Source organism: Oryzias melastigma, linkage group LG14 (genome assembly GCF_002922805.2).
Source record: "Oryzias melastigma strain HK-1 linkage group LG14, ASM292280v2, whole genome shotgun sequence".
NCBI classification, from domain to species: domain Eukaryota; kingdom Metazoa; phylum Chordata; class Actinopteri; order Beloniformes; family Adrianichthyidae; genus Oryzias; species Oryzias melastigma.
This window is the reverse complement of record NC_050525.1, coordinates 10816155-10840341: the sequence shown is the minus strand read 5'-3', so window position 1 is coordinate 10840341 and position 24187 is coordinate 10816155. Positions and strand designations below refer to the sequence as shown.

The 24187-nt window shown below is 40.3% G+C and overlaps 1 protein-coding gene across 2 annotated transcripts in view; it reads right to left on the bottom strand.

Annotated features, from left to right (window-relative positions):
• Positions 1-3240: 3240 nt before the first annotated feature.
• ksr1a (kinase suppressor of ras 1a) overlaps positions 3241-24187 on the bottom strand; it is a 25543-nt gene continuing 4596 nt past the window's right edge. Inside the window, exons 2-21 of one of the 2 annotated variants that reach the window (XM_024266029.2) lie at positions 18903-19043; positions 15069-15216; positions 14352-14835; positions 12133-12314; positions 11926-11995; positions 11762-11845; positions 10105-10166; positions 9918-10027; positions 9562-9730; positions 9339-9380; positions 9048-9096; positions 8895-8958; positions 8359-8646; positions 8084-8280; positions 7906-8002; positions 7344-7477; positions 6731-6862; positions 6506-6641; positions 6299-6432; positions 3241-4663 (exon numbers count right to left, since the gene is read on the bottom strand). In XM_024266029.2, the coding sequence (XP_024121797.1) occupies positions 4657-4663; positions 6299-6432; positions 6506-6641; positions 6731-6862; positions 7344-7477; positions 7906-8002; positions 8084-8280; positions 8359-8646; positions 8895-8958; positions 9048-9096; positions 9339-9380; positions 9562-9730; positions 9918-10027; positions 10105-10166; positions 11762-11845; positions 11926-11995; positions 12133-12314; positions 14352-14835; positions 15069-15216; positions 18903-19043 (2730 nt within the window). In that variant the 3' untranslated portion in view covers positions 3241-4656. The remainder of the gene's footprint in view (positions 4664-6298; positions 6433-6505; positions 6642-6730; positions 6863-7343; positions 7478-7905; positions 8003-8083; positions 8281-8358; positions 8647-8894; positions 8959-9047; positions 9097-9338; positions 9381-9561; positions 9731-9917; positions 10028-10104; positions 10167-11761; positions 11846-11925; positions 11996-12132; positions 12315-14351; positions 14836-15068; positions 15217-18902; positions 19044-24187) is intronic. The other variant, XM_024266030.2, reaches the window with a different exon arrangement.

The following is a 24187-nucleotide window of genomic DNA, read 5'->3' as shown; positions in this document are numbered from 1 at the left end:
AAGGAATAAAAATCCTGGAGTTTGGGGCATGTGACCTCCTGCTCTTGAGACGATGGTCACATTTTCCAAAATTCGCCTGGTGGCTGTGTGGCGGCATTTGTAGCTAGGAGGCGGAATTCGCGTTTTTACATGCTGCACCTTGGCTTCTGAAGTTTTAAGAAAAAGTTAAGTTTACAGTGACCAGACGATTTTTTGACGTCAGTCAGTAGAAACCTGGGCACATTTGGAGGTCGCATGGTGGCAGTCCAGTACAGGCAGGTGGGCAGGAAGGCAACGGCGTGATAATTGACTGATATGAGGGTCTCCAAGGTCCCCAAAATCATTGGACGATTGGCCAATTTCAGACTGTCACCCCCCTGGTGTCCCACTGCCACCATCCAATTGTTAGAAATTGTAAGGTAGCAGCACGGACACTCTCGATGGGGCTGTTGACATGGACCAAGGGCTGGAGATAACCAAACGTCAATCTGGCGATCCCGGCCACTGTGGGTCCAAATGGCGAGACGACATTGATGCAGCACAAAACTCATCATAGCGTTGATAACACCACAGTGACTTTAAATGGACTCTTCAATGTTCTTTACTTTTGTTAAGAGTAAACGCTTTAATGTTTCAGGCAGCATCTTGAATAATTCAGCTAATCTTTCAAATGAAAAAAGAAGGCCTCCTCTTGTTAAAAGTTGAATACATTTTCTGGCTTCAAACTGTTCTGTTCGTTTTCCTTCTTGAACATCAGCAGTCTATCATGTATGACATTTTCCTGCATTAACAATTTGTGTCCAAAGTAAAAGCGGGTTTTCTGGACACAAGTTTAAGAACTGATTGTCAGTTCAACACACTGATGTGTTTTTATTGTCAAAAAAAGCCTCTATCTATTGGGCAGAATACAGATTACAATAGAGGAAGTGAGACCAGAAGACCAAAAATGACTTCATACCAGAAACCCCACATCTTCCATCAAGAGGCGGAAAGTCCCATTGGTGAGTAATAATAATGACAAATTTACATTGTGCGTTTCTGTCTGCCCGTGTCCTCACACTACAGCGCCATTTTTCCATCCCTTCGGCGCTCCCTATAAATAGCTGACTTTCTGCCTGTGATGGTGGACAGCTTCATTACGGACCGTTCCAAGGACATCAGCTGATAGCTGACAGTTGCAATGGAGGGCTCAGCAAATGTTAAAATGGACTTCAGATTACAGTGCCCCCCATCTCCCCTTTTTTATTCCCCTTGCTGCATCAACCAGGTTTATAACCTAAAATGGAAGTGAGATTTATCTGACTTAAAATTAGACTTATAAAGGCTTTAAAATCAGTCACGCCAATAACAGGGAGCAGCTAAATCGAATAGATGACTGTGATTGTGTGACCGCCCTCTTTGTGCAGGATCAACCACCCGCCATGTGATGTGGTACCAGTTAGTCAGTCGGCAGACACAAAGTCGCCTCTTTCTGCAGGGCTCACACTTTTGCACAAATATTTTTCTTAAAAAAAGGTCCAATTAAGAATAGAAACAGCCTTAAGAATACATTTCTAAACACCAGATCCTAAAGTCGTGAATGTAATACATTTTAAAAGGAAGTAGCATTGATAACATAAAGTCGACTAAAAATAAAGGTTTAATCCGTGTGAGGTGTCCTGTACAGTAGATGGGTCACAACTTGATTTTTTATGAAAAAGGCATCTAATAGTCATAAAATAGGATTTTAAATTGCAAAAACAGCAATTATAAAACACTCTTGTATGGGTCTGAGTGGACAATGCAAAAACATATATATAAATAAATTTAATCTAAAAGGCCAGTTTTGTAGATTGGGTCATTTTTGACCCATAAAAAACAGATGTCACTCTTTTTTTCTTACTAGACCTTCACAAATGTGGTGAAACAGTTCCAACCCGTGTTCAAGCTTTGGTAGAGGAAATTGTGGTCCATTGAAACCAACCATTTTTTTTTCTATTTGACCCTGATGCATTTCTCTTTTTCAAGCTGCAAGTGATCCAGAGCACATGAGAACAGAGAAGCTGCAGACTGAATGTTATTACTCAAGAAGTGCTATTAAACATTGAAAAATAATTAAACTAACAGCAGTGTGCAAGCTGAGGTTGACTAATGCAAAATGACCCAAAAAGAAACATTTTATCTTCATTTGCCAAAAAATGTATCTGGATAAATCATTCTCGCTACCTTTTTTATTTTTAGAAGAAAGTGGTCAAATAACCAGATCTCTCTTAACCTCTTGACGCCTATTGGTGCAAATATGACCAAACCACTTTGGTTCCTAAAATTACCATAATTTAGCATCTACTTGAAAGCAAACATTTTTTTTCATAGCAGGGAATTAATTCCAGCATCAGGGGGTTGAGTTTCTGTGGTGAAATTCTGTCAAAAGTAAAAATAAAACAAGGCGAAAAGCGTTCCTCTATCACAACAAAGGAAAAGGAACAGACAGTCAAGTGTCGAACCTTATTACAGCTGCACAGTTGGAAAACCTTCTATGGAGTTTGTATGCCACCTAGAGGCAAACTAAAAGCATTGGCATGCTTTCAAAATGAATTTTCTGTTGAAGACCAGCTAGCACACCAGAAAGCAACCAGAAAGCTTCCAAACCACAGGAGAAAGTAGAGGTGCATCAACAGTAAGTGTGCAAACCTTTAAACTTGCAACTACTGTTTTATTTAATTTTTTTACCAAATAAACCCACAATGGATTACTTACACTTGCATAGACGTGTAACCTGAGTGAGCACAGGCACAATGGACACAAAATCAAATGTCAACTTAGTCACTAAGCAGAATTTGGATTCTCCAACTCCTACATCTCAGTTAGAGCGTTTGCAGAACCATAATGTGATCCATGATCCAATAAGGAGGCCATAACTGTTAATCTGCATCTCACTGGAGGAAAGACATGCACAAAATGCCACACTTTTCACTAAGAAGCCCTATGATTTGCATTGCATGAATGTTACATCTATGAAAGCAAATACTGGATGTGCCAATTGAATCACACACCTGTAAAACTGAATGTGAAGTTGTGGGAAAAAGGAGAACGTGAGTAAAAATTTTTACTTGTAGAAACTTACCTGACAAAAATCTTAACTTGGGTATAAAACTGTCATAGTATAAAGAAAAAAAACACACGCAAAATAAATAAAAAATAAATAAATGTATTTGAAATTCTCATCTGCATCTTTATTTATGACCAAATGTTCCATCAACTTCACAAAAAACGAACTCTGAGTACATGACAAGCCAGTTTTATTGTCCATGGATGAAAACAGAAACTGCTTACAGAATGGCAGTCACATGCAATACAAAAATATGAATTTTTCACATTAAAATAAAAAAAAAAAAAGAAAAAACATGTCTTGGCCCATTCTAAAAAATTCTGTACAGCCTTTTTACAGTATTTCCTACATGAAAAAAATATAAATATACTTATATATATTTACACATCTTCTATGCCATATCAGTACCTACGTAAAAATGTTGTGGTGTAACTTACATATAAAATTTTCATAGAAATAGTCAATGAATAATGTAATGTAAATAATGTATGTACATTACATACCAGTGGATTTGCAACACATTTACTGCAACCTTACACTTATTGAACACTGTGCCACAGCCAGTCACAACAGCAACCAAAAAAATAAAAAAAAGACATAAATACGAGCACGGCAACTGAAGCTGTGCACAGAGGCGTGCAAGAGAGGTACTCTTAAAGAAGGATATAGGACACTTTAGTTCCAGATCAAGATATTTCTTTCAAAGAAAAGATGTAAAATTTTGTGCACTTTTAAAGTGCGTTTTATTCTTTAGTTTTTAGGCATAGTCACCTTTTGTTTTCTCTCTGACCTGTCTAGTTGAGCGCTCTCACACACCTTAACCAGTATCCCTGTTTTCCCAAAGCATCCTATAAACATCAACCTATTGGATTGTACTGTAAAATGACGACAAACGAGTGAGCACATCACACAGTCCAGCCTCCACGAGATTCACCTGAAACTATGAAATATTGCAGACGTCACAATGCAAAAGAAAAATGACCGTTACTAGAAAATTATTCTGAAAAAGTCTCTACGATTATGAGTTTGTCCTTTTCAAAAAAGTGCATATTGTGTCTTAGCATAGGCTGGTGAACATATCAGCACGTGCCTTTAAAAACAAAACAAAAAAAAGTAAAAACCTGCGGGACGCGGCGGGATGAAGTCAATTAAGTCCGGGATTGGGTCCATTTTTTTTTTTTTCCTCCAGGAAATGACAAAAAAAAAATAATAAATAAATAGATAAAACCATCAAGTAGTCAGGAGCCTTCGCAGCAGCACAGAGAGAAGGAGCACGCCGTAGCGTAGACACAAGCCTCACAGCGTCCCGACTCAAACCGCACAACCAAAGGAAGGCAAAGAGATTTTAGACGCAACCAATGGAAAAAGGGGGTGATGGCGGATGCGCCCCCCCCCACCCCCCTCTACAGTCCACAGATCCTCTCCGAGAAAACTCATTGGTTAGACGTGGAAAAATCAGATTGCAGATTAGTGGGAGCGGCGTCGGTTTCAGGCAGAGGCAATGCTTTGATCGATCCAGTGAAAGTTAAGGATTCAGGAGCATGCAAGGCAGACTCGGGCTTTGTTTTGCTTATGTTTCAGAGCGACTGCTACAACCTGGATTTGGAAAAAAATAAAAAAGGGAGAGAAAAAGAACAGAGAGGAAAGGGCCAAAGGAGAACACAAATGTTAGGTGGTTAGTGGAAGTGGAGCAGGCTGAATCAAAAGTAAGACATCACACGCGTTTATTAGTTTGCAGAAATTCAAAATGCACAGAAAAGTCTGTTTAAAAAGCAAGGAAATCTTTTAGTCATTGATTTTCTGTTAACTTAGGTTTGGAGTCTCTATTGTTCTACAGGCAGCTTGAAACCTGTACACAGATGAGCAGTGTGGCCTAACCTCTGTCTTTGAGCAAAAGCAAAAGGATTTCAGAAATTAAAAAGCAAAAAGCCAGCAGAAACAAGGATTTGTTAATTAAGAAGGGACAAAAATGCATGAAAAACTAAGAATATTTAAGAGGTCGCCAAAATAAAAGCTGAAATTATAGTCCAGTCTTTTCTGACTAATACAGTGATGAAAAATAAACGTTTAGCCTAGATATGAAATAAATGTAAAAGAAAATGACACTTTTATCAATTATCAGAGGAATAGGAGCCAAAATTATTAACGGTGATTCTGGTAAAAGTGTGACGCTTGCAAAGGTTAAGTTTGCATTGTTAAAATTTCCAATACTTTTTCTACTATTTTTATAGCATTTAAAAAATGTAATTTTTTTTTTTAACTTAGTGACATCACAATGCCCTGTGTTTCTGCTGTTGCGATGGTCTAAAACGAATAAAATGAACGTTAAGATGCTATTCATTTTACTGCACTCATTGGGATAACTATGATGTGCCTTATTAATACCAAAAAAATCTGATTTTTAATAAAAATAACTAATAAGGGTGCAACTGTGTAACAAAAATAAATGAAAAGAGAATGCAGTCACATGCTAAACACCATGCTTGATTAATAACAGTGAAGACACAAGAATTAAATGTATAAAAGTGCTAGTTTGTTTTCAGCCTTATGCCACCAACATATTTTGCATGATGCACATAAAATATTTCATTCTGTCACTGATTTCAATATAAAATCCAACTTTTTGGTGGTAAATTGTTCCAAATCTTTAATAAATAAGGTCTTTTTAATGAAAATGTGGGATTAAAGGCAGCATATGAGGATTCCTGCACTTTAAACAAAGATACATTCTGAAATTCTTAAAGACAAAACTGAAATTTACTGTACATACAGTGATGAGTATTCTTTAGGCTTTTTTTTATATTTTACTGGATAATCTTTTGCTGTCAGCCTTATTTAAAGTACTAGGAAATCAGTATAAAACACTACTCATTAGAACCCTAGAATTACACACATGAACTTTTAAATACTTTATATGTACAATAAAGCAACAATCTAGAAAATCTTTTTCTGTCTACATATTATTTACTAAAAAAAAAAAAATCACATTTGCCTTTAAAAAGTTCACATTATTTCTAAGAGAAAACAGCAGGGCAAAGAGGTCATGTTAAATAATAAATTCCTAACTGATTTGAAGAAAGACGTCTCTACTGAGTGAGAGTTTGGAATTTAATCAGCAGATCTGGCCTGACAGGCTGTTGTACCACAGGGAAGCATGAGAAACACTAACAGGATCTTTTGCAGTGCGCTCATGTACAGTGTCTTTCCCCTCCACATGGGGGGGATACCTACTCTGCAGACTTCCAGAAGTGTCCCGGATGAGACAGTCTGCGGTTAAGCTTGGGCAGCTTCTCCAGCATGTCGGCCAGCTGGGTGAACGTTGGCCTGTCTCTGTGGTCGAACGCCCAGCAGGCAGAGAGGATCTCCTGTGGTCAGAAATCTGATCAGTGACTGAAGAAAAAAAGAAAAAAACAGTGAAATCTGTGCGTCAAAACTCACCGTGACCTCCTTTCCCAGGTTGATTTCAGCTAAAACTTTCCGTATCCCTTGTCCACTCCCAACCTGCCAGATGGTGGCTTCCACAGGCTGGTTGGTGATTGGCCAGTCTCTCGCTTGGAGCTCATACCAAATTGTTCTAAACAGAAAAAAAGCCATCAAATGGTTAATCTCGGTCAAAAGTTTTTAAACCATTCCCGTGCATGACCAGAACCTAAGTGTGCTTACCCAAAGGCGTACACGTCAGCTGCTGTGGAGAAAGGAAGGCGGTCCTCGTTGTTTCCAGGACTCATCTTTTGCACAATTTCTGGAGCTAAATAACAAATCCAACCATGTGGAAGTCTTAATTTATTCTCACGCCTGAGAAAAGGAAATAAAAAGAGGCTTTGAGTAACAAACTCAGGGAGGAAATGAAGTTCATCTAATATATACTTGTGTTTTAAAGACCCACTCCAATGAAAATAGGGTTATTAACATGTTCTTGTGGCCTTTTTCTCATGATGGAGGACATAATAAAAATATATATTACTTTTATAATAATAATAATAATCATCATCATAATAATATTAGACCACTTTTAAACATTTACAATAAATCAAAAGATGATCGGAATGGGTCTTCTATCACTTATTTCCAAAGATCCATACAATAAATGAGTGCAAACAAAAACAGAGTGTTCTGGAAATTACAGATTTTGCAATTCAATAGCTTCCACCAGACTGAAAGAGCTCAGAGAATCCTGCAGGCCTCAGCAGGTTCTCACAAACCACCAGGAAATATTTGTGCAATTCAAACAGCACTAAGGCTGAGGGTTTAAAAGCATCTTAACGGAGCTTCCTACCTTCCTTCCTGAACAACTCCAGAGATCCCGAACAGCCCAAAATCCGTGATCACCACTTTATTGGTGTCATGGAAAACGTTCTTTGACTTTAAGTCCTTGTGAACGATACCTTTGGCGTGCAGGTAGCCCATTCCCTGCATTAAAAAGCAGGTTATTAAGTCATGCAACACAGAGACACAGAGAACTTAAATAACTAGTCAAACTAGTCCTGAGCCATCTGAGGAAAAAAAAGTAAAGAGAAATATAGAAACATTTTGAAAACAGATCCTCATGTTTAATGGCTGGATTAGAAAATGCATTTACTAGTTTAATGGGGGAGTTTCGTTCTAAAAATAACTAACACTAAGGGAAATCTAAAAAGTAAGATTTGAAAACAAAGATCTGTTCACAATCAAAGATTTGTTGCTCTGGAAAGCCTTATGTAGGTCAGCAGCCAATCATGATGCAGAACACAGTGCTTGATGTATCAAGCGTAAAAAATTACTCTGAAAAATGATCTGTGAAACAGTGAGGCGGTAAACTTCGACATAACGAGAGACAAATATATTCCACAAAAAAATACCTTTACGATCTCCTGAGCAATTTGTCTGGTCTTGTTAATGTCCAAGGTGCTTTTAGTGTCTCGAACTACTGAGTACAGCGTCCTCCCTTTGCAGAAGCTGTTGGGAAAATGAACAGGGTTGCTGGAGAGTCATTAAATTCCCCTTTAAAAGAAGCAGATGATTTTTTTCCTCTCGTACCTGGTGATGATCGCTAGGTGTGGTGGAGCCATGCAGGCTCCCATAAACAGGACCACGTTCTCGTGTCTGGTCTGTCTGTAGTTCATCACCTCCTTTTTAAAGAGCTTCAGATGATCCTGATTGTTGCCGTCGATCTCGAGAAGCCGAATGGCTACCTCGCCGTGCCACCTCCCCTTGTGTACCTTCCCCCAGCGGCCCTGCGTTACAAAATAAGGAAGACAGCGTTTAGGAAAAACAAGTATTTTAGCAACTTTATTACCCGTGGGGTTTCACACCTTTCCGATAAGTTCTCCGAGATCCAGCTGCTCAAAAGGAATGTCCCACTCCTGCAGGTAGACACTGGTCTGACTGGGCTTGCGGGAGATGGGGCCCTTCCACTGGTTCCCCCGAGAGCTGGGCAGGTCGTCCAGCTCGTCGCACTCGCCGTCCGAAACCCTTTTCATTCCGACTTCCTCTCTGTCGTCCTCATCCTCTCCTTGCTCCTCATTTCCCTCGTCTTCGTCCTCGTTCTCCTCCTCCGCCTCCGGGTCTTCCTCTTCAGCCTCATCATCTTCCTCCGCTTGCTGGAATCACGCAACAACAACGTTGTGTTTGTTAAACACATCTTGAATTTCCATTCCGATTATCTCTATCTATTGTTATTGTTATCTTTTGATTATGATTAACCCGTTATATATAAATAATATATTTTTTATAATATAAAAAAGTCATTTTCTAAAATAGTTTCTGCACAACAGTTTGAATAAACTAATTAAAATATGGCCTCCATCATGAGAAAAATGCCACAACAACACATAGAAGTCATCATTACCTCTTCATCCTCATCTTCAACCAGCTCAGAATGGATGTCATCCGTCGAATACTCCTTCTCACCACTTTCAAAAAGAAATGTTATTTTTTAGGTGTAAAAGTTTTATCATGATCCACTTTTCTTAACTCATATTTTATAATCAAAAATCCTTACACAGTGTCTTGGAGTGCATCGGCGTACACATTAGCAAGACTGGAAACATCTAAAACATAAAGAAAAGGGGATTTTGTGAGGAAACATGAAAAAAATATCTCCAGTTTCCCACAACCTCCAGCAGATGGCGCCAAAACGCTGTGAACAGTAAATTTGTACTCAGTCTAGTCATGCAATGAAAAGGATGGTTCCACCAATTGCTACAAGCCCCCCTAAATGCAAACACTCAGGAAGGAGAAAAGGGTACAGAGGAAGTTTGCGGAGTTACAGGATAAAACTACAAGAACTCACCTGGGAAGATAAACTGCTGTCTGTGCTGAAAATAACAGGCAGCTTTTGCAAAAATAAAAAAGGAGAAAGACAGAAGCAGAGCAGGGAGAGTTTTCATTGTTAGATCAGCCTTGAATGAGGAGATTTAGTTAAATGTGAGGGTGTTAGATCTGAGACACTGAACTTAACCATCATGCAAAGTGTAAGCTGAGTGAGAATTTACGACTACGGATGTACGGCTCACCTGGGAAGTTGAAGCGACTGTCCCGATGGCCTTTAGGCGAGGGGTTAGGCGGGGGAGTGGCACTTGGGGGGTTGCTCTGTTGAAAGGGGGCCGGGGACGAAGGGGTGGATGAGGTGGTGGAGGACGGGTTGCTGCTGGAGTCCAACTGGTTCATCACAGGAGGGTGATCCTGCAGAGACGCCAGGCAATTTTCAGAGGGAAAACGGCGATAGAAAATCCAACTTTGACGCTTATCTTCACATTATGCAAGAGCAGATGGTAAAGCAACTGGAAGAAAATATTTGTCTTTTCCCCTCAAAGCAAACCCAGGTCGCATGTTAAACAAGAAAAGCAAATATATATGTTCTATTTTTTACCTTTTTTGTAATGGCCTTCGGCAGCGTACCAAACATCGGAGCATCCAGTGCCCGGTCAACGGGGTTGTTTATGTCAGAAGGGACCGACTCTGTTCTCCGAATTTTGGCAACTGCAATATGTATCAATGCATTAAAGCTGTGCAAAGAGTAAACATGAATGGAAAACTAAGAGGAGGTTGAAACTCACTTGGTAGAAATGATATTCTGCAAGACGGAGCTTCCTTTGTGCATTTGTTGTGGCACTTTAATCTGCAAAAAATATGAGCAGAATTTAGTCTTAAAAATGATTAGCAATGCATTTTTAATGGTTGCTGGAAGCTGTCATATTTCTAAACAATATTTTTTCTTCAAATATTTTTACAAGCAATTTCTTGCACTTTTTTCTTTTATTCAGTGTGTAAAATGTTTTTGCTATTGAGAACTCTGACAGTAAATTAAGCCATCTTTAGGAAATGGACAAACAAAACTCCTTAAAATTGCAAAAATCCCATCAAATCTATGAGAGAAATGAAAGTCCTTCTCAAAAGCATGTGTCCACACAAGTCTCCAGCTGCTCTCTGAAGGAATCAGCACAGTCAGTGCAGTGTTAAAACAAGCGAGGCGCATTCCGAAGTCTAGGTGCGGCTTTTGAAAGGAATGATACTGCAGGCTTTGAATTGTGAGTGCAGCCGCACCAATCAATTCCTGCAGGATGACCCGCGGGTCCAAGAGGAACAGGTCTGAACTGAACTCGGATCTCATTTAAAAAGCCAGAATCTTTTGGAATCAAATCTTTAAAGATGATTCATCATAAATGGGAAATCAACCACTGTTGCGAAAGGGTCCTGTCAAGTCCTTGCTGGAACTTCCACGAAATATTATTGGCAAATTCTTGAATCTGACATAGGTCTCCATGCTGAATCATTTTATAATTTATTTAAGGAATGTCCCATTTTGATTCTAGCTTAAAAAGGGATTTCTGACTCTATGTGGTATATAGTATTATTGAGGACCTATGAAAGCCAGGCGGTGATTTCCAAGCGCCTTAACATCTGAAGTTGATCATTTTCATCCTTACTGGGTGCATAAAAAGTTCTTTGGATTCTCTGGATCTCTTAGTAATAATGTTTTGAAATTTTCAAATCCCTTATTTTCCAACTTGACTTTGAACTAGCTGCTCAATCTGCCCCAAAGTGACAAAACATCTAAATTAAATAAAAACAGTATGGTCTTTTCACACCCACTCCAATCATCTTTTGATCTATTTTAAAAGCATTGCTAGTGATTTTTTAATTATGGGGTGCAGTTTTGAGCCAAGATTGAAAACAAAAAACTGTCTTTTTCGAGGAAATAGTGTCTGCAGAGTGGCAGTAGTTCGTTAGAAATTTGCCTCTGAGTTGTGGGAACAACCGTAAGAGCAAAGCAACACCGCCCCCACTTCCCCTCCCTGTTGCTGAGACCTCAGAGGAGGGAGCTGGTGGCCCACCCAGTATATTTTTTACATCACAACTGCGATGTTCTTAAAACTGAATTTTAAGATGAATTGGGTTTAAGAAATTTTCGGAAATAAAATTTTAAACTTAATTTTCTTCATATATCATTAATAAAATGCCCAAAAATATTTTAAAAACACCTAAAACATTTTTTTTCTTTGCACCTATTTTTTTTTGTCTTAGAAAATTCGCTACTTTAAAATATCCATATTATTTTGCCTTGTTATCGTTTTATTGTCACTTATGGCTTAAAAAATAACATAAAAATGAAAAAATTCAAATGCCAAATTAAAGTATTTATACTTTACACAACATCCTCTTCTCACCCATAAAATGATAACAAGACACTTAAAAAAAAAGCCTTGAACTTACCGACAGTGTTTGCACTTAACTCCAAACATCATGTTCTTCTGGCACACTTGACAAGTCTGAGACAACCACGACTTGGTTGAAAATCTGCACAAAACCCACAATTCTGTCAGTTCACAATGCTTAATACTTTTGTCTATATATAGTTACTTAAATTGATAGTCTACCTGTGAGTGACTGCTAAACCTATGTCTCTCCTCACTGCTTGTGGGGAGCTTCGATGCATGGCAACGTTATCTATAGGACAGAAAGAAAAATAGAATAAAAATCTACAGACTTGTGCAGTAATGCAAACAAATATAGAAAATGTTTCAAAACAATGATTAATAAAGTCATACTTTATAAAAACTATTTGTACAATTTTGAGAACTCACTCTTAATGATGCTGTGCTCCTCTATCAGGGTGGGTGTCCCTGGAAGGGTGTAAGGTGCTGTGGCAGGAGCGGGGGTGGCTCCGGGGGTCCGTGCGGGCACGATGGGGTATCGAGACGGGGAGTCTTCACATCCATTTCCGTTGACTTGCATATTCAGAAACAGCTTATTCTTTTTCCCAACCCTGCCAAAGACAAACACCAAGGTAGTTGGTGAGAGCAGAGAAAGAAGAAGAAAAAAAAGATTGGCACCACAGCTGGTCAGCAGCATCGCTGGAGTAAGGGTGCAGCACAGGGCAGATTACGTAAGAACCACAGGGAGACACTTTGGAGCTCCTTAACAGCTTTGGCACAAGGACAACTTTCTTAACACCCAGACTGAGGTCACATGAGTATCAAGCAGTGCCAGATCCGTGATTTATACACACATGCGCACACACATGCAGTAAATTAACTTTTGGAAAAAGCACACTAATCTAACTTAATTAGTTATCCTCTTTTGACACAACCGATACACCAAAAACATCAAGTAGCATGATCATCTGCACTTAGGATCTTTGTCAGCTGTGTTTATTTGTGCTACATTTTCCTAATAAATTCTCTCAAAAACAAACAGGATATCATAGATGAATTTGCAGCATGTTTGTGGATATAGTCATAACAGAGAAAAGGGGAGGAATTAAATGAGGGAGAGAACGTTGGAGCTCGGAAATACTTCCTGTTTTGACATGACTCATAATCTCCCAGAATCTGTGTGGGATTAGCTCCGCTCATGCAATGAGAGCAAAGGAGCAACAGGCAGGATGTGAAAGGATGTAACCCCAAATGAATGGGAAAGTAAGACTGTTTCTTTCCTCACACTGGATTTTAGAAATAGAGAAAGCCCTTGAAGTAATCAAACATTTTTAAAAATGCTCTTTTCAAAAGATTAATAGTTAAGTTGTCCATTTTTACGTTTCTGCAAAAGTGGTTATTCCAACATAGTATTCATGTTTGCTCATCTCTCACCCCTTCCTTAGTCGCCAGCTTTTCAAGAAGGATGGATCGTGAGCTCAGTTGAACTATTTTGCCAAAGGGCAGGCATTTGACCCTGCTAGTCTCCCAACAAACACTAGTTGTAATGAGCCAGAGGAGAGGTGACTCAAAAAAACAAAACAAAAATTTTTTATAGAGACCTCAACATCCCTTGTCCACTCTGATGGGCTGCAAGGGGTCTGTCTTCTGTGGGTCCACCAAAAATCATCTAAAGCTACCTCGACAGCCTGCTTTCCAGGAACCACTTCCAATGAAAAGCATATGTAAATGTGGGTTTCAACGTCGTTCAAAAGTTTCAACATTGTGTTTTGGGCTCTACGTACAAAAAGCATGTCTATTGAACACATATTGAAAGGTCAGGTCAAACTTTGATCAATCAGTGACTTGGATTTGGTAGTGATGATTGATGGTGTGCCTTTTAATTCACGGAAGTGCCAACCAACAGTTTGAAAATTGATCATGGAGGAGAATTTTCTAATTTGCAGTTTGTACCCAAATTAAATGACACCACGTCTTTCATATATGGGAATAGAGCTGTGAAAGAAAAAGCCTGGACCAAGATTCACCAGATTTGAACTGCTTTGACTCTTCCATCCTTTCACATTACTTGCTAGTATTGGGTAGCAACGGTACAGTGAGAAAACCATGGGCTTTTGTCTCTTGCAGTCTTATGTTCTTAACACTTGGCTGAAGAAAGACTGACCTGTCAACAGATCTCCAGCTGGTGTTAAGGAGATACCAACGGGTAGAGCTAAGCGTACTACAGTCTTGACTGTCACTGAGACTAAAACTCAAGTGTGGACAAGTTTGATGAAATTGTGGAAAATGACTTATTGGCTCAACAAAATATCTCCTACCAGCCATTCAAAGAAAAGCTGTCTCTTGCCTGAATAGGCTCTGTAAAAAGTAAAAGTGAATGTATCAGCATCCAGAAATGGTTCTTTTCACATAGAACATTAAAAAAAAAAGAGAGAGGTATAGAGATGGTGCAAAAAGGCTGTATGAGGGGGAGTACTGGCATCTTTTATCAGTTATCTCTGCCAACATTCATAAGGCTCCTGATTTAGATCCCACATGTTGCCTTAGTGTGCAGCGTTTGCGTTGACCCAACCGTCTCCCTTCAAATCACAAAATGTTCTATCTGTGTCTTGTTTGCTTTACTTTAACGGTTTCGTTCAGAGACCTACTTGTTGGTGGGAGGGTCCTCGATGCGGTTGCCCAGCTGGGATTCGTGGCTTTTGCTGCGCGTCAAAGTGATGTTGGGGAGCAGATTCAGCAGCTTGCGCGACGGAGGTGGAGGGGTGCACGGAGGCTTTAGCCGGTGCCGTCTTTTTGAGGGTGGAGTCACGGGGGGCGTGGAGGCGTGTCCGTGGAGCCAGGCTGCGCGGGGAAAAGGTGGCGGGAATGGATCTGAGAGGGGGCTTTCACTGTGGAGGTATGATGCCAGAGCCTCTGGGGTGGGGACTGACGATACTGAGCCTGAGCGGGGGTGGGGGAAGGTAGCACATGGGGTGGATGGAGTCGACTGGATGGTAGAGGGGCGGGCGAGAGGCGATGGGCTGTGAGGACGAATTCCCAGGTTGGTGAGTTGGTCTGCGGTCAGCAGGGAGCCACTGTCTCTCCTGGTGGGCTCAGATAACCAGTAGGTGGCGTCCTCCCTCAGTTCTCCTCCTGTCAAACAAAAGTTCAGTCAATCAAAATAGAGTATACTACTTCAATGTTTAACTTATTCTGTTCAGTAGTGGAAAAAACTGATGTGAAAATGGACAGACTTTACTGTTACAATAGGAGGTTATAAATCTTTTGACACATGAGGTGTATATTTGTATAAACTTCTTTTGTATTGAAGCTAAGCTTTATATTACACCAAGAAGACCCCCCCACCCCACAGTGGTACTGCATACCTGACTCCGTAGCACTCTTCAAGCAAGAGAGGGCAGACCTGAGTCTAGTACATTCTTCTGAACTGGACCCAAGTCTTCGCATCGCGTCTCTCATCTGAACGTCTGTCATCTGAAGTAGAGCATCCAGGGACAACTTTGCTTCAACTGCCTGCAAAGAAGTCACAGAAGAGAAGCAGATAGTCCGTGATCTTGCAGAAACGGAACAGACATTTGACATAAATCAAACCCATTACAATCATGTGTTCAGAAAGTTACTTAACAAATAAATATTTAAGTTGTATGCATTTTCTCTTTTTAAATACACCTATTAATGCTTTGGTAATTGACATATTCCGTTATAGTGCTTTGGTGCCCTGCTCAAAGACACTTTGACAGAAGCAGAGCAGTAACCAAACTCCTAAAATACAAGCTCTACCACTCTACCTCAGTGCTACGGCTACCAACTACATAATTTGAACAATCATCCAGTGAGTCAGTCACAAGGTGAGAAGTTCAAAGAATTTATACTTGTGGACATCCTTAATTCCTCTTTAGGTTCCAAGTGTTGAAATGGCAGAGAGAAGAGGAACTATTTAGGTTAATTTGAGGATGGTGTGGTTGCTGATACTAGAAGAATAAACACATTTTTTAAACCAATACAGAAAATTGTCCCAATACGATGAAAAATCAGCCAAAAGTGACAAACAGGCTAAAGGGCTGACAGACTCAACCCAATTGTTCAAAAATGTATTGTACAATGGGAATTTGTTAACTCATAACCACAAAAATAATGATGAAGTCTACTTGGAACAGTACTCTGCTGGTGGTAGTATCATTATATGGGGTGGGATTAATTGGTATATTCAGTTTCAACTGGATACTAGTAAATATTGAGGTACTTGCGAGTCTTATTGATTATCAGGTCAATCCCTTTCTGTCCACAGTATCATTTTTTTTCTCCAACTACTCTAACATTGACTGTATATAAGAACTGGACTGAGTAACCCTTCTCCCTTTGTGTCCTAAATAGGAAGCATTCGCTGATCCAAGATGCCCAAATCCCATAAACTTCTATTGAGAAATAAACAGCTGTTAGTCAGAATCACCATTCTTAACATGTTCTTGTGATTCTCCTGCATCTTTTCAAACGTTTTTCAGCACATAAAACTCAATCACACTTTCAGTGATTTCAGCAATATTGGTATCAAAATGTTCAGCTTGTTAAGGACATTACTGCTAGTACTTTTGGCATTCATAAACCTTTTAGATATGCTCTAAAGGAAATTAATGAAAAATTGCTCATAATGTTCAACACCTTTGTGCACTTTGAAACTTGTGAACTTCTGCATGCTTTCAGCTAGAGACACCATTCAACCTTTAAAATGTTCAGCAACCACTGAGTTTCTAGGGCAGTTTGGCATTTAGCTTTTATTTGAGCAACATGCTAGCTATTTCTGGCAAATTGAAACATGTTTCTAGTTTTTTGCCTCATTTGGAGTTTATCTAACATTTTGGCTATTTTGGAGTTTAGCTAACATTTTAGTATTATGCTAGCTGTTTGTGGCTAATTTAGACATTTTTTCCTGTTTTTTAGGAACATTTTGAGTTTAGCTAATATTTAGTAAGGTCTCAGTATCAGCATTTTCAGCTATCAGCTTTAGCATCTTCAGTGGCCACATTCACCTTACAACACTCACACTTGCATTATCACTGGTAAAGCTATATATCTAGTCCTATTTTTTTCCATAACATTTTTTTCAGTAGTGTAAGTTATTCAAGTTATAAAGTGGCCAATCAGATGCCCCAATAAAAGAATATAGTCTCACGCTGAACTTTTGAAACGTTTGATTGTCAGATTCTCCAGGCCTTCCAACAAGCTCACTCTTGATTGGTAAGAGTGGTTGCCATAGAGATGATGACTAGGACCAATTACCACTTACTGGCGCTGTATGATTTCAACTTAGGGTCATTCAAATTCAGAAAAAATTGTGACTAAATTGACTTAATTTTGTTGGAGCCGGGTGTAAACCATTTGCTTTGGGTGATGTCACACTCACTATATCCAGTTCTCATATACAATCAATTGTCTAAAATACAGTGATAGGGTGATGGTGGATCTCAAACCTTGTGAGTAATGTACAATGTTGGTGGAATAGTAAATATAAATGTAAACCTGTTGATATGAAACAATGCTCAATTTATCTTTTGTTCAAACCTGAGAAGAAAAAAAAATCATGACCTTTCCTATAAACCTGACAGTTTCATGGAGTATTTATGATTAATAACCAGTAACTGAGATAAGAAATGTTTCCCCCCAAATGGGAACTGTGTACCTATTTATTGGCTCAGTTAAACCTTCACTCTACGGGGAGAAACACTGATTGCAAAACTAGGGCAACCTCCCACACGCGTGTAAACTACAAGCAAGACTTTAGCACACAGACAGGCAACGACCAAGCAAGAGCGGGAGATGCTGTACTTAAAAGTGCTGTGACTCCTCCCACCTCATCATTTGCAACATCCCCAATGCAACTGACAGAACACTTACAAATGATTGCTTTCCTGAGGCCTGCCGCTGTCATACACTGTTGCTGGGCGGAAATGCGGCACACCATCCAACACTGCACTTCAGTTAACCCTACAGATTAGCTCGTTTGGAGCCCACTTCGCAGTTATCAGTGCACAGCTCTAGCATAAAGCTAAATGAAAATGTGCACCAATCTATGGAGCTGCTGCCAGTACAGGCTCTTCGTACCTGATAATGCCTGGTCATGGGAAGGCTTCCAAAGCGGGGACAGTTTATTCCATAAATAACTGCATGTTTCTGAAATATACATTACATAACACTGGCCGTGCAGTGTAGAAAAAATAGTTACAGTGTGGAAATGTCTGTGTAATAATCTGAAATGATGATCGGAGTTGAACATCGGCACGCCACAAAGGCTCCACACGCAAAATACTTTTTAGTTTCTGACAAAGGTAAGCTCCTGATGTAGTGAGGTCTAGAAGTAATCATTGTTAATAACAGGTACATAGCTATGAGATAAATGGGAAAATCATGCAATAAATACATTTGAGCATAACTTTTAAGAATAGGAAAAAAGAAAGACAAAACACAATAAAATCTTCTACGAGACTAATTTTAATTTACCCGAAAATACCTTAAATAAATGGGATACAAAAAGAAGAAACATTTTACAAGGTGAGTCTATGCTATTGCTCCATCTAAAAAACATGAGACATAGCAATGAAAGCTTCCAACATGAATGATATTCCCTCAGTCACCTGGAAAATGTATGTTTACACAGGGTACGGTCTTCGGTTTAACCCATTGTCATCTGAAGGATGTAATAATCCTACACTTAAAATCATTTAAATACCCTCACAAATGGGGGGAAAATCCTCGCCACTCAACTGAAGACCAGAACAATCCCAGAAAGCTTTCATGTGGACCTGTGAAGTCTTCAGCAAACATTTGCTTTTGGGACATTCCTCACACTCCTGTGGAAAAGCCCTTTCTGGACTCACAAACGTAGTAGGATTTAGTACTGGAAGCTTTTTTTTTCTTCTTTTTTTTTAAACACATACTACAAAAAAAAAAGTTAAATGTATTGCAGAACATTAGCAGAATCTTGTTTAGCTTTTTTTTCCATAAACAATCTCTGAGCACTTCAGTACATAAACTCTTTGGCTCAAATTCAGATTTGCTACCACTTATCTGGAAAAAAAACAAAACTCTTCCTACTCCTACTGAACGGGTAACACTGGTTGCCTTTTCTGAGAACACACCATTTGTAATACAAACACTGCAGTCCATCCCTAGAATAGTCTGGCAATAAGACAAAGTCTGCCTACCTTGATGAGCTCTGTCCGCAGGTTGATGGTACGCAGCCAGTCTCGCAAGTGTGGGTAGCTCTCCAGGGCCTCTGGCCTGTCTGTCTCTGGCACTTTGTGCTTGCACTGCAGCTGTTTACAGATGTATTTCATCAGTTTCACCTGCAGGGAGCAATAGAGAACATTGCACAGATGGGTTAGAGACGAGACTGGGGAGCTACAGCTGGAAAAAAAAAAGGCTTTTATCATGAGGTTGTGTACCATGCCAGTGACAACATGACACAAAACACAAAACCAGTACACAAACTTATAAAATACAGTCATATTTTTACTTACACTGTACTCTGGCACAACATAAGTTTGCCTACGTCTTCCTTACACCAGGCAGCAAAAACAAATAAACTGATGTAATTGCAGCATGTGTAGCACAGAAGGAACGAATTTCATTGGAACAAAAGCGACTGAGCTTGAAAGTTCTCAGAGATGACAGAAACGCCACATGACCAGCCAACTTTCACATCCACAAGGGCGTTGTGCTTTTATCAATGAATAACTTTGAGACAACATGCAACAGTTTTACACGGGGGAAGACCTTTAAAGACCCGCTCTGATAAAAACAGTGTTTCATCATGTTTTTGTGGCCTTTTTCTGATAATGGAGGAGATTTATTAGGAAAATTATGTTCAAACTTGCATGTCTGAATATTTGTTTATTCAAATGGTTGTGAATAAGGAGCAATACTGTTTGAAAAAGAGCTTATTTGTGATGTAGAAAATATGCTGAGCAGGCGACAAGCTCCCTGCCCCACTCCAAAGAAGGGAAAGGGGGGGAAGTGCTCCGTGCCAATGGTCCCACCTACTAATGCTGCTCTGCAAAAACTATGTCGACTCCACAAAAACGACAATTTTTGAAAAAAAAAAACAGCACTAAAAGACCACTGGGGAACATTTAAAATAGCTAAAAAGTGGGTCTTTAAATTGTTTCTTTATAATTCATAAAGCATTTTAGGGGATTTTAGGGTTAATATGGAATATTTGCAACAAATACTACTATTATTTAAAAATTTTATTTTTAAATAATTACAAATAGCTTGTCCATGATGACATGATTCAAGAATATATGGCTATAACTAATGCATCATTTCCATTTCATTGCAACCGTTTAATTGAAATAAAAGTCAACATAACTTAAATGATGCTCCAAATGATCCACATCCACATAAGGGGAAGCCATCTAACATAAAAGGGCTCCATTGGATTGGTCAACTGTAAAGGGCTTTATTTAATTTGTTAAATAATTTAAAGCTTCCAAGAGATTGTCTTAGGTTTTAAGGTAGCCATTTATTGTAGTTTACTTTTGCGTGTTAGATATCGCAATGATGACAAATCTGTAATTTGTTGTGCAAGTCTACTATAAATCATTAAAAAAAACAGCTTAATAGGGCACATAAAGATACATTTTCATGTGCTATTTGGTTCTGGGACAAATACATACCCAAGACCTGTGGCCTAAACAATTGATGAACAATCATATATCTATAGTTGACAGGATGAATGAATGCATATGGAGACATTTTTAGAAGTATGTCATTTAATGAAGAAGAAAGCTAGCTTTACCATGGAGTTATCGTGCAAACTCTACCATCTGTTTTTGCATTCCAGCCTTGTTGTGTTTACATTTCTAAATTGGAACAATAATTACTGAAGCCTTGGTGGAATTTTTGCTGACGTTTCAAATGACATCAATCGTTTTTTATAATAAAAAAAAAAACCTCAAATCTGCATCTTGTAGGAATGTTCCTTTCTGAGGCCTGTTGTTTGAAGTGCTTTTTTTCCTGTGCTTTTATTTTAAGTGTGGTGATCTGTCCTGTGAATAAGTTTTACAATGAACAACGTGGTGTTGGTTAACCGCAGCCCGCAAAGTGCAGCTCAGTATGACTGTATAGTGTGTCCTTATCACGCAGTCTATCTCCAAGAGTCCGTTACACCGGCAGCACCCTGAGATGAGCCTTGAGCTGGCTGGTGTTGCACCTTTCAAGCTCTGCACAAACAATAGGCGGTGTGTATGTGTGTGTGTGTCTTTCTGCGCTCATTCAACCGTCTCTGTGACACAAACTGCTCACCAGCCACACAGAAACTCCAGGAGCCGCGCTCCTCTCTACGAACGCGGCCTTGAGGAGTGAAAAGGCTGCTTGGTGGCAGCTCACAAAAGAATCTCGGCTCGGCGTTGGAGACGTGAAAAGAGCAGACACGAGGAGGATGGAGGTAAAGGCTCTTTGTGCAGACGCCTGGCCCTGCTTTCCTGCTTTTTATGAGCCACACAAAGAACATTCAAAAGTCACAGCAGAAAGGTGTCATTACTTTCAGCTTGACATCTGACAGGTCAAGATGATACAAAAGCCTGCAGACTTTGTAAATGAGCTGCAGAAAATAAATGAACTTTTTTTTTAAGATGAGGACACTGGTGTCATTCCAGAGTTTGACCCGTCACTTACTTCTAAACATGTGTGCAAACATGATGAATAAGAGCTCCACACCAAAGGGAGTGATAGATAAAGCAGAACTTCTGGGTGTGAAGCTGTGACAAATAAGTCACGAACCCAATTCTAGGCGTAAACACCCTGCTCAGCGCGCCCTCGTCTCACATTTTAGAGCTTTTTCAAGATTGACGGTGAGATCCATTCGCTGAATGTGTCTAATCAGCCATCCTCCTCCCTTGACTCCCTATACACTAGTGCAGCACGGTGACGTCAGGTTACCTAGCAACCTCTATTCTGAGTCGTCAGCAACATTTCAGTGGGATTTTCCCCATACATGTGAAACACAGGAGCTCAAAAAAACAATGCAGATGTCAGCAGCTACAAAGCATGTCTAACTTGTTTACATTCAGCTCTTCGGAGGGGTAACTAGTGGAAGGCGAAATAGGTGATGGTGGCTAAAAATACCCACCAAAGTGATATCTACATTTGTGTTGGGAGCAGAGTCATCAAACGCACAGATAATGGCAGGCCCCCTGCGTTTTATTTTTGGCGCAGAAGCAGGGGGGCAGCGTCTGACGCGTGGCCTGAAGGTGGGAGGAGAATTGGCGTCAGAGCCCACCTGTCAGCGGAGCAAAACAACACCATGGCAACGGCTGTGCCGGCATGAGTGACAGCCAGTGTGCCTGCTGCCAGAGACGAGGAGGAGGCGGAGGAGGAGGAGGAGTCCTAGCAGCAGCCGGCCTGACACAGCAGACTCTGTGAGCCGATCCCACTGCCTCAGTTGTTTTTTCAAGGCTCTTGCTGACACAGCCACTTTGAAGCACCTGCAGAGGATAGCATGGCCTGTCTGAGAGCTGAGTTCCAATGCTATTACCAAGAAAATGATATTTGCACAGGAAGGTCAGCTCCATTTTTTTTTTTTTAAACCACATGTGTGCATGTTTCCTTCAAGCAACGCCTCTCCGGTTCTCACGTCAACCATGACGCCTGTTCCTCTGAGCTCCAGAGAAAAAAAACCCAGACAAAGGTAGCACCATTTATTTTCCCCTCTTCCCATGAAGCTGCATCAGGTTGTAAGAGCTGGCACATAAAAGGCGACACAATAACACAATGGGAGACACGGTTGTGCAGAGGTCGGGTCACAATCTGGATCCGCAGGGGGTGCCGCGGTCAACGTTTCAAGACAATGTCCGGCTGCCCATCCTCCATCGCTGCCGCTGCCTTCAAGCACAGGCCGACGCTGAGCGGGGAGGGGCTAGTCTTGACAGAGTTGCCTCCAACTCTTTGTGCAAATAAGGACAAGGTGTGTGTCTGTCAGGCTTGATTACCTACACATAAACTGGGCTCGATCAGGAGTCACAACAAGGCGAATCGGATACAAAGACTAATTTTTACACCAGGATGCAACTGTTCAAAAATAGAACAAGGCCTGCCTACAATGTTCAACCACACTGATTTCCACATCATGCAATCCTTTAACCCAACTGCAAGGAAGAGAGGAAACCGAGTCAGGGTCAGTGCTGACAGTCACTGGAGTTGTGCTTCCTCCAAGCCTGCGATGTGAGCGACATCCTCCGACAGACACACAAACACATGCGCAGAGGTTATCTTGTCATGAGGGGCGGCCCAGCGGATTGGCTTTGATTCTCCCCTCCCCTTTCCTGTCTGCTCTCGCCCTCTCTCTCGCGGAGGCTCTTTGAGCGTCATTTGATTTTCTTATTTAACAACCAACCCTGAAAATGCGTAGGAAGAAAAAACGTCTAAATATAGACACAGCCACAACAGCTCGCACCGCAAGAGCACGGCAAACTCTCTCAAGCATCACGAGGAGACAAAACAGTGATGCTTCGCTGTTAGCAGATCTCAACAGAGAACCCTGATTAAAATACAAGATAAGACGCTCAATTGATTTTATGGAAAGTGTGACACTTACTCAAGGTTTTTGTTGAAAACCGTGCATAAATCATTGAATTCTGTTGTTAAGATGTTTGGATGGTGTAATTGAAGCCCCCTCTTTGCACAGTCCTCCCATGAACAAGACAGTTAGACAAAAGTCAGAAATATGTGAAGAGCGGCGGCTGTGAAAGCAGCACACAGACAGCAGGAGAGGAGAGCGCGCCGAGTGGGATTAACATGTGAAAAAGTGAGGAACGAGGTGGCACTCCATTGGAGAGGCCGGCCTCATTATCTGCTCATCGGCGAGGAGGGAAAAAAAACACACACACAGTTCAAGTGGAATAATAAACGATAATAATCGATGAGAGAATAAAGCCGGTTCTAGCCGCTCTTGATTGCACTTGAGCACAATATGGGAGCAATGACCCTCTGCACCATGAGTGAGTCAACTTCTCTGACCTCTCACAGACTGCACAAATTCTACGCATGAATTAGCAGCTTAACAGTGACATCTAGGTCTTTGTACTTTTGCTAAAATGTGCATTTCTATATATTTTTTATTTTTTTAATATGGACTGTAAAATGCAGTTAAAGCAAACACAAAAGTGATTTTATATAAAAGGGATGTCAGAATAATTTACCCCTCAATTCTCTCATTTATACGAATTGTGTGGCCAAAGCAATCTCAAGGTGGGTTGAAGCAGGAAGTGAAAGTGCATCGCTTAAGCGAGTTGCAAAACAGTGTTCCAGTAAAGACGTAGGAAGTTAAGACCGTTGATCTACAACGGTCCCACCAGCTCCAACCCAGAACACAAGCAGCGCCTGAACGTACGCATGCTCATCCACAGCGCCGGTCACCTCTGTCATTAGAGAAAAATGTAGAGTTCTCCATGGGGAAATTCAAAAAACAGGGTGGGGAAGATTAGCTTCA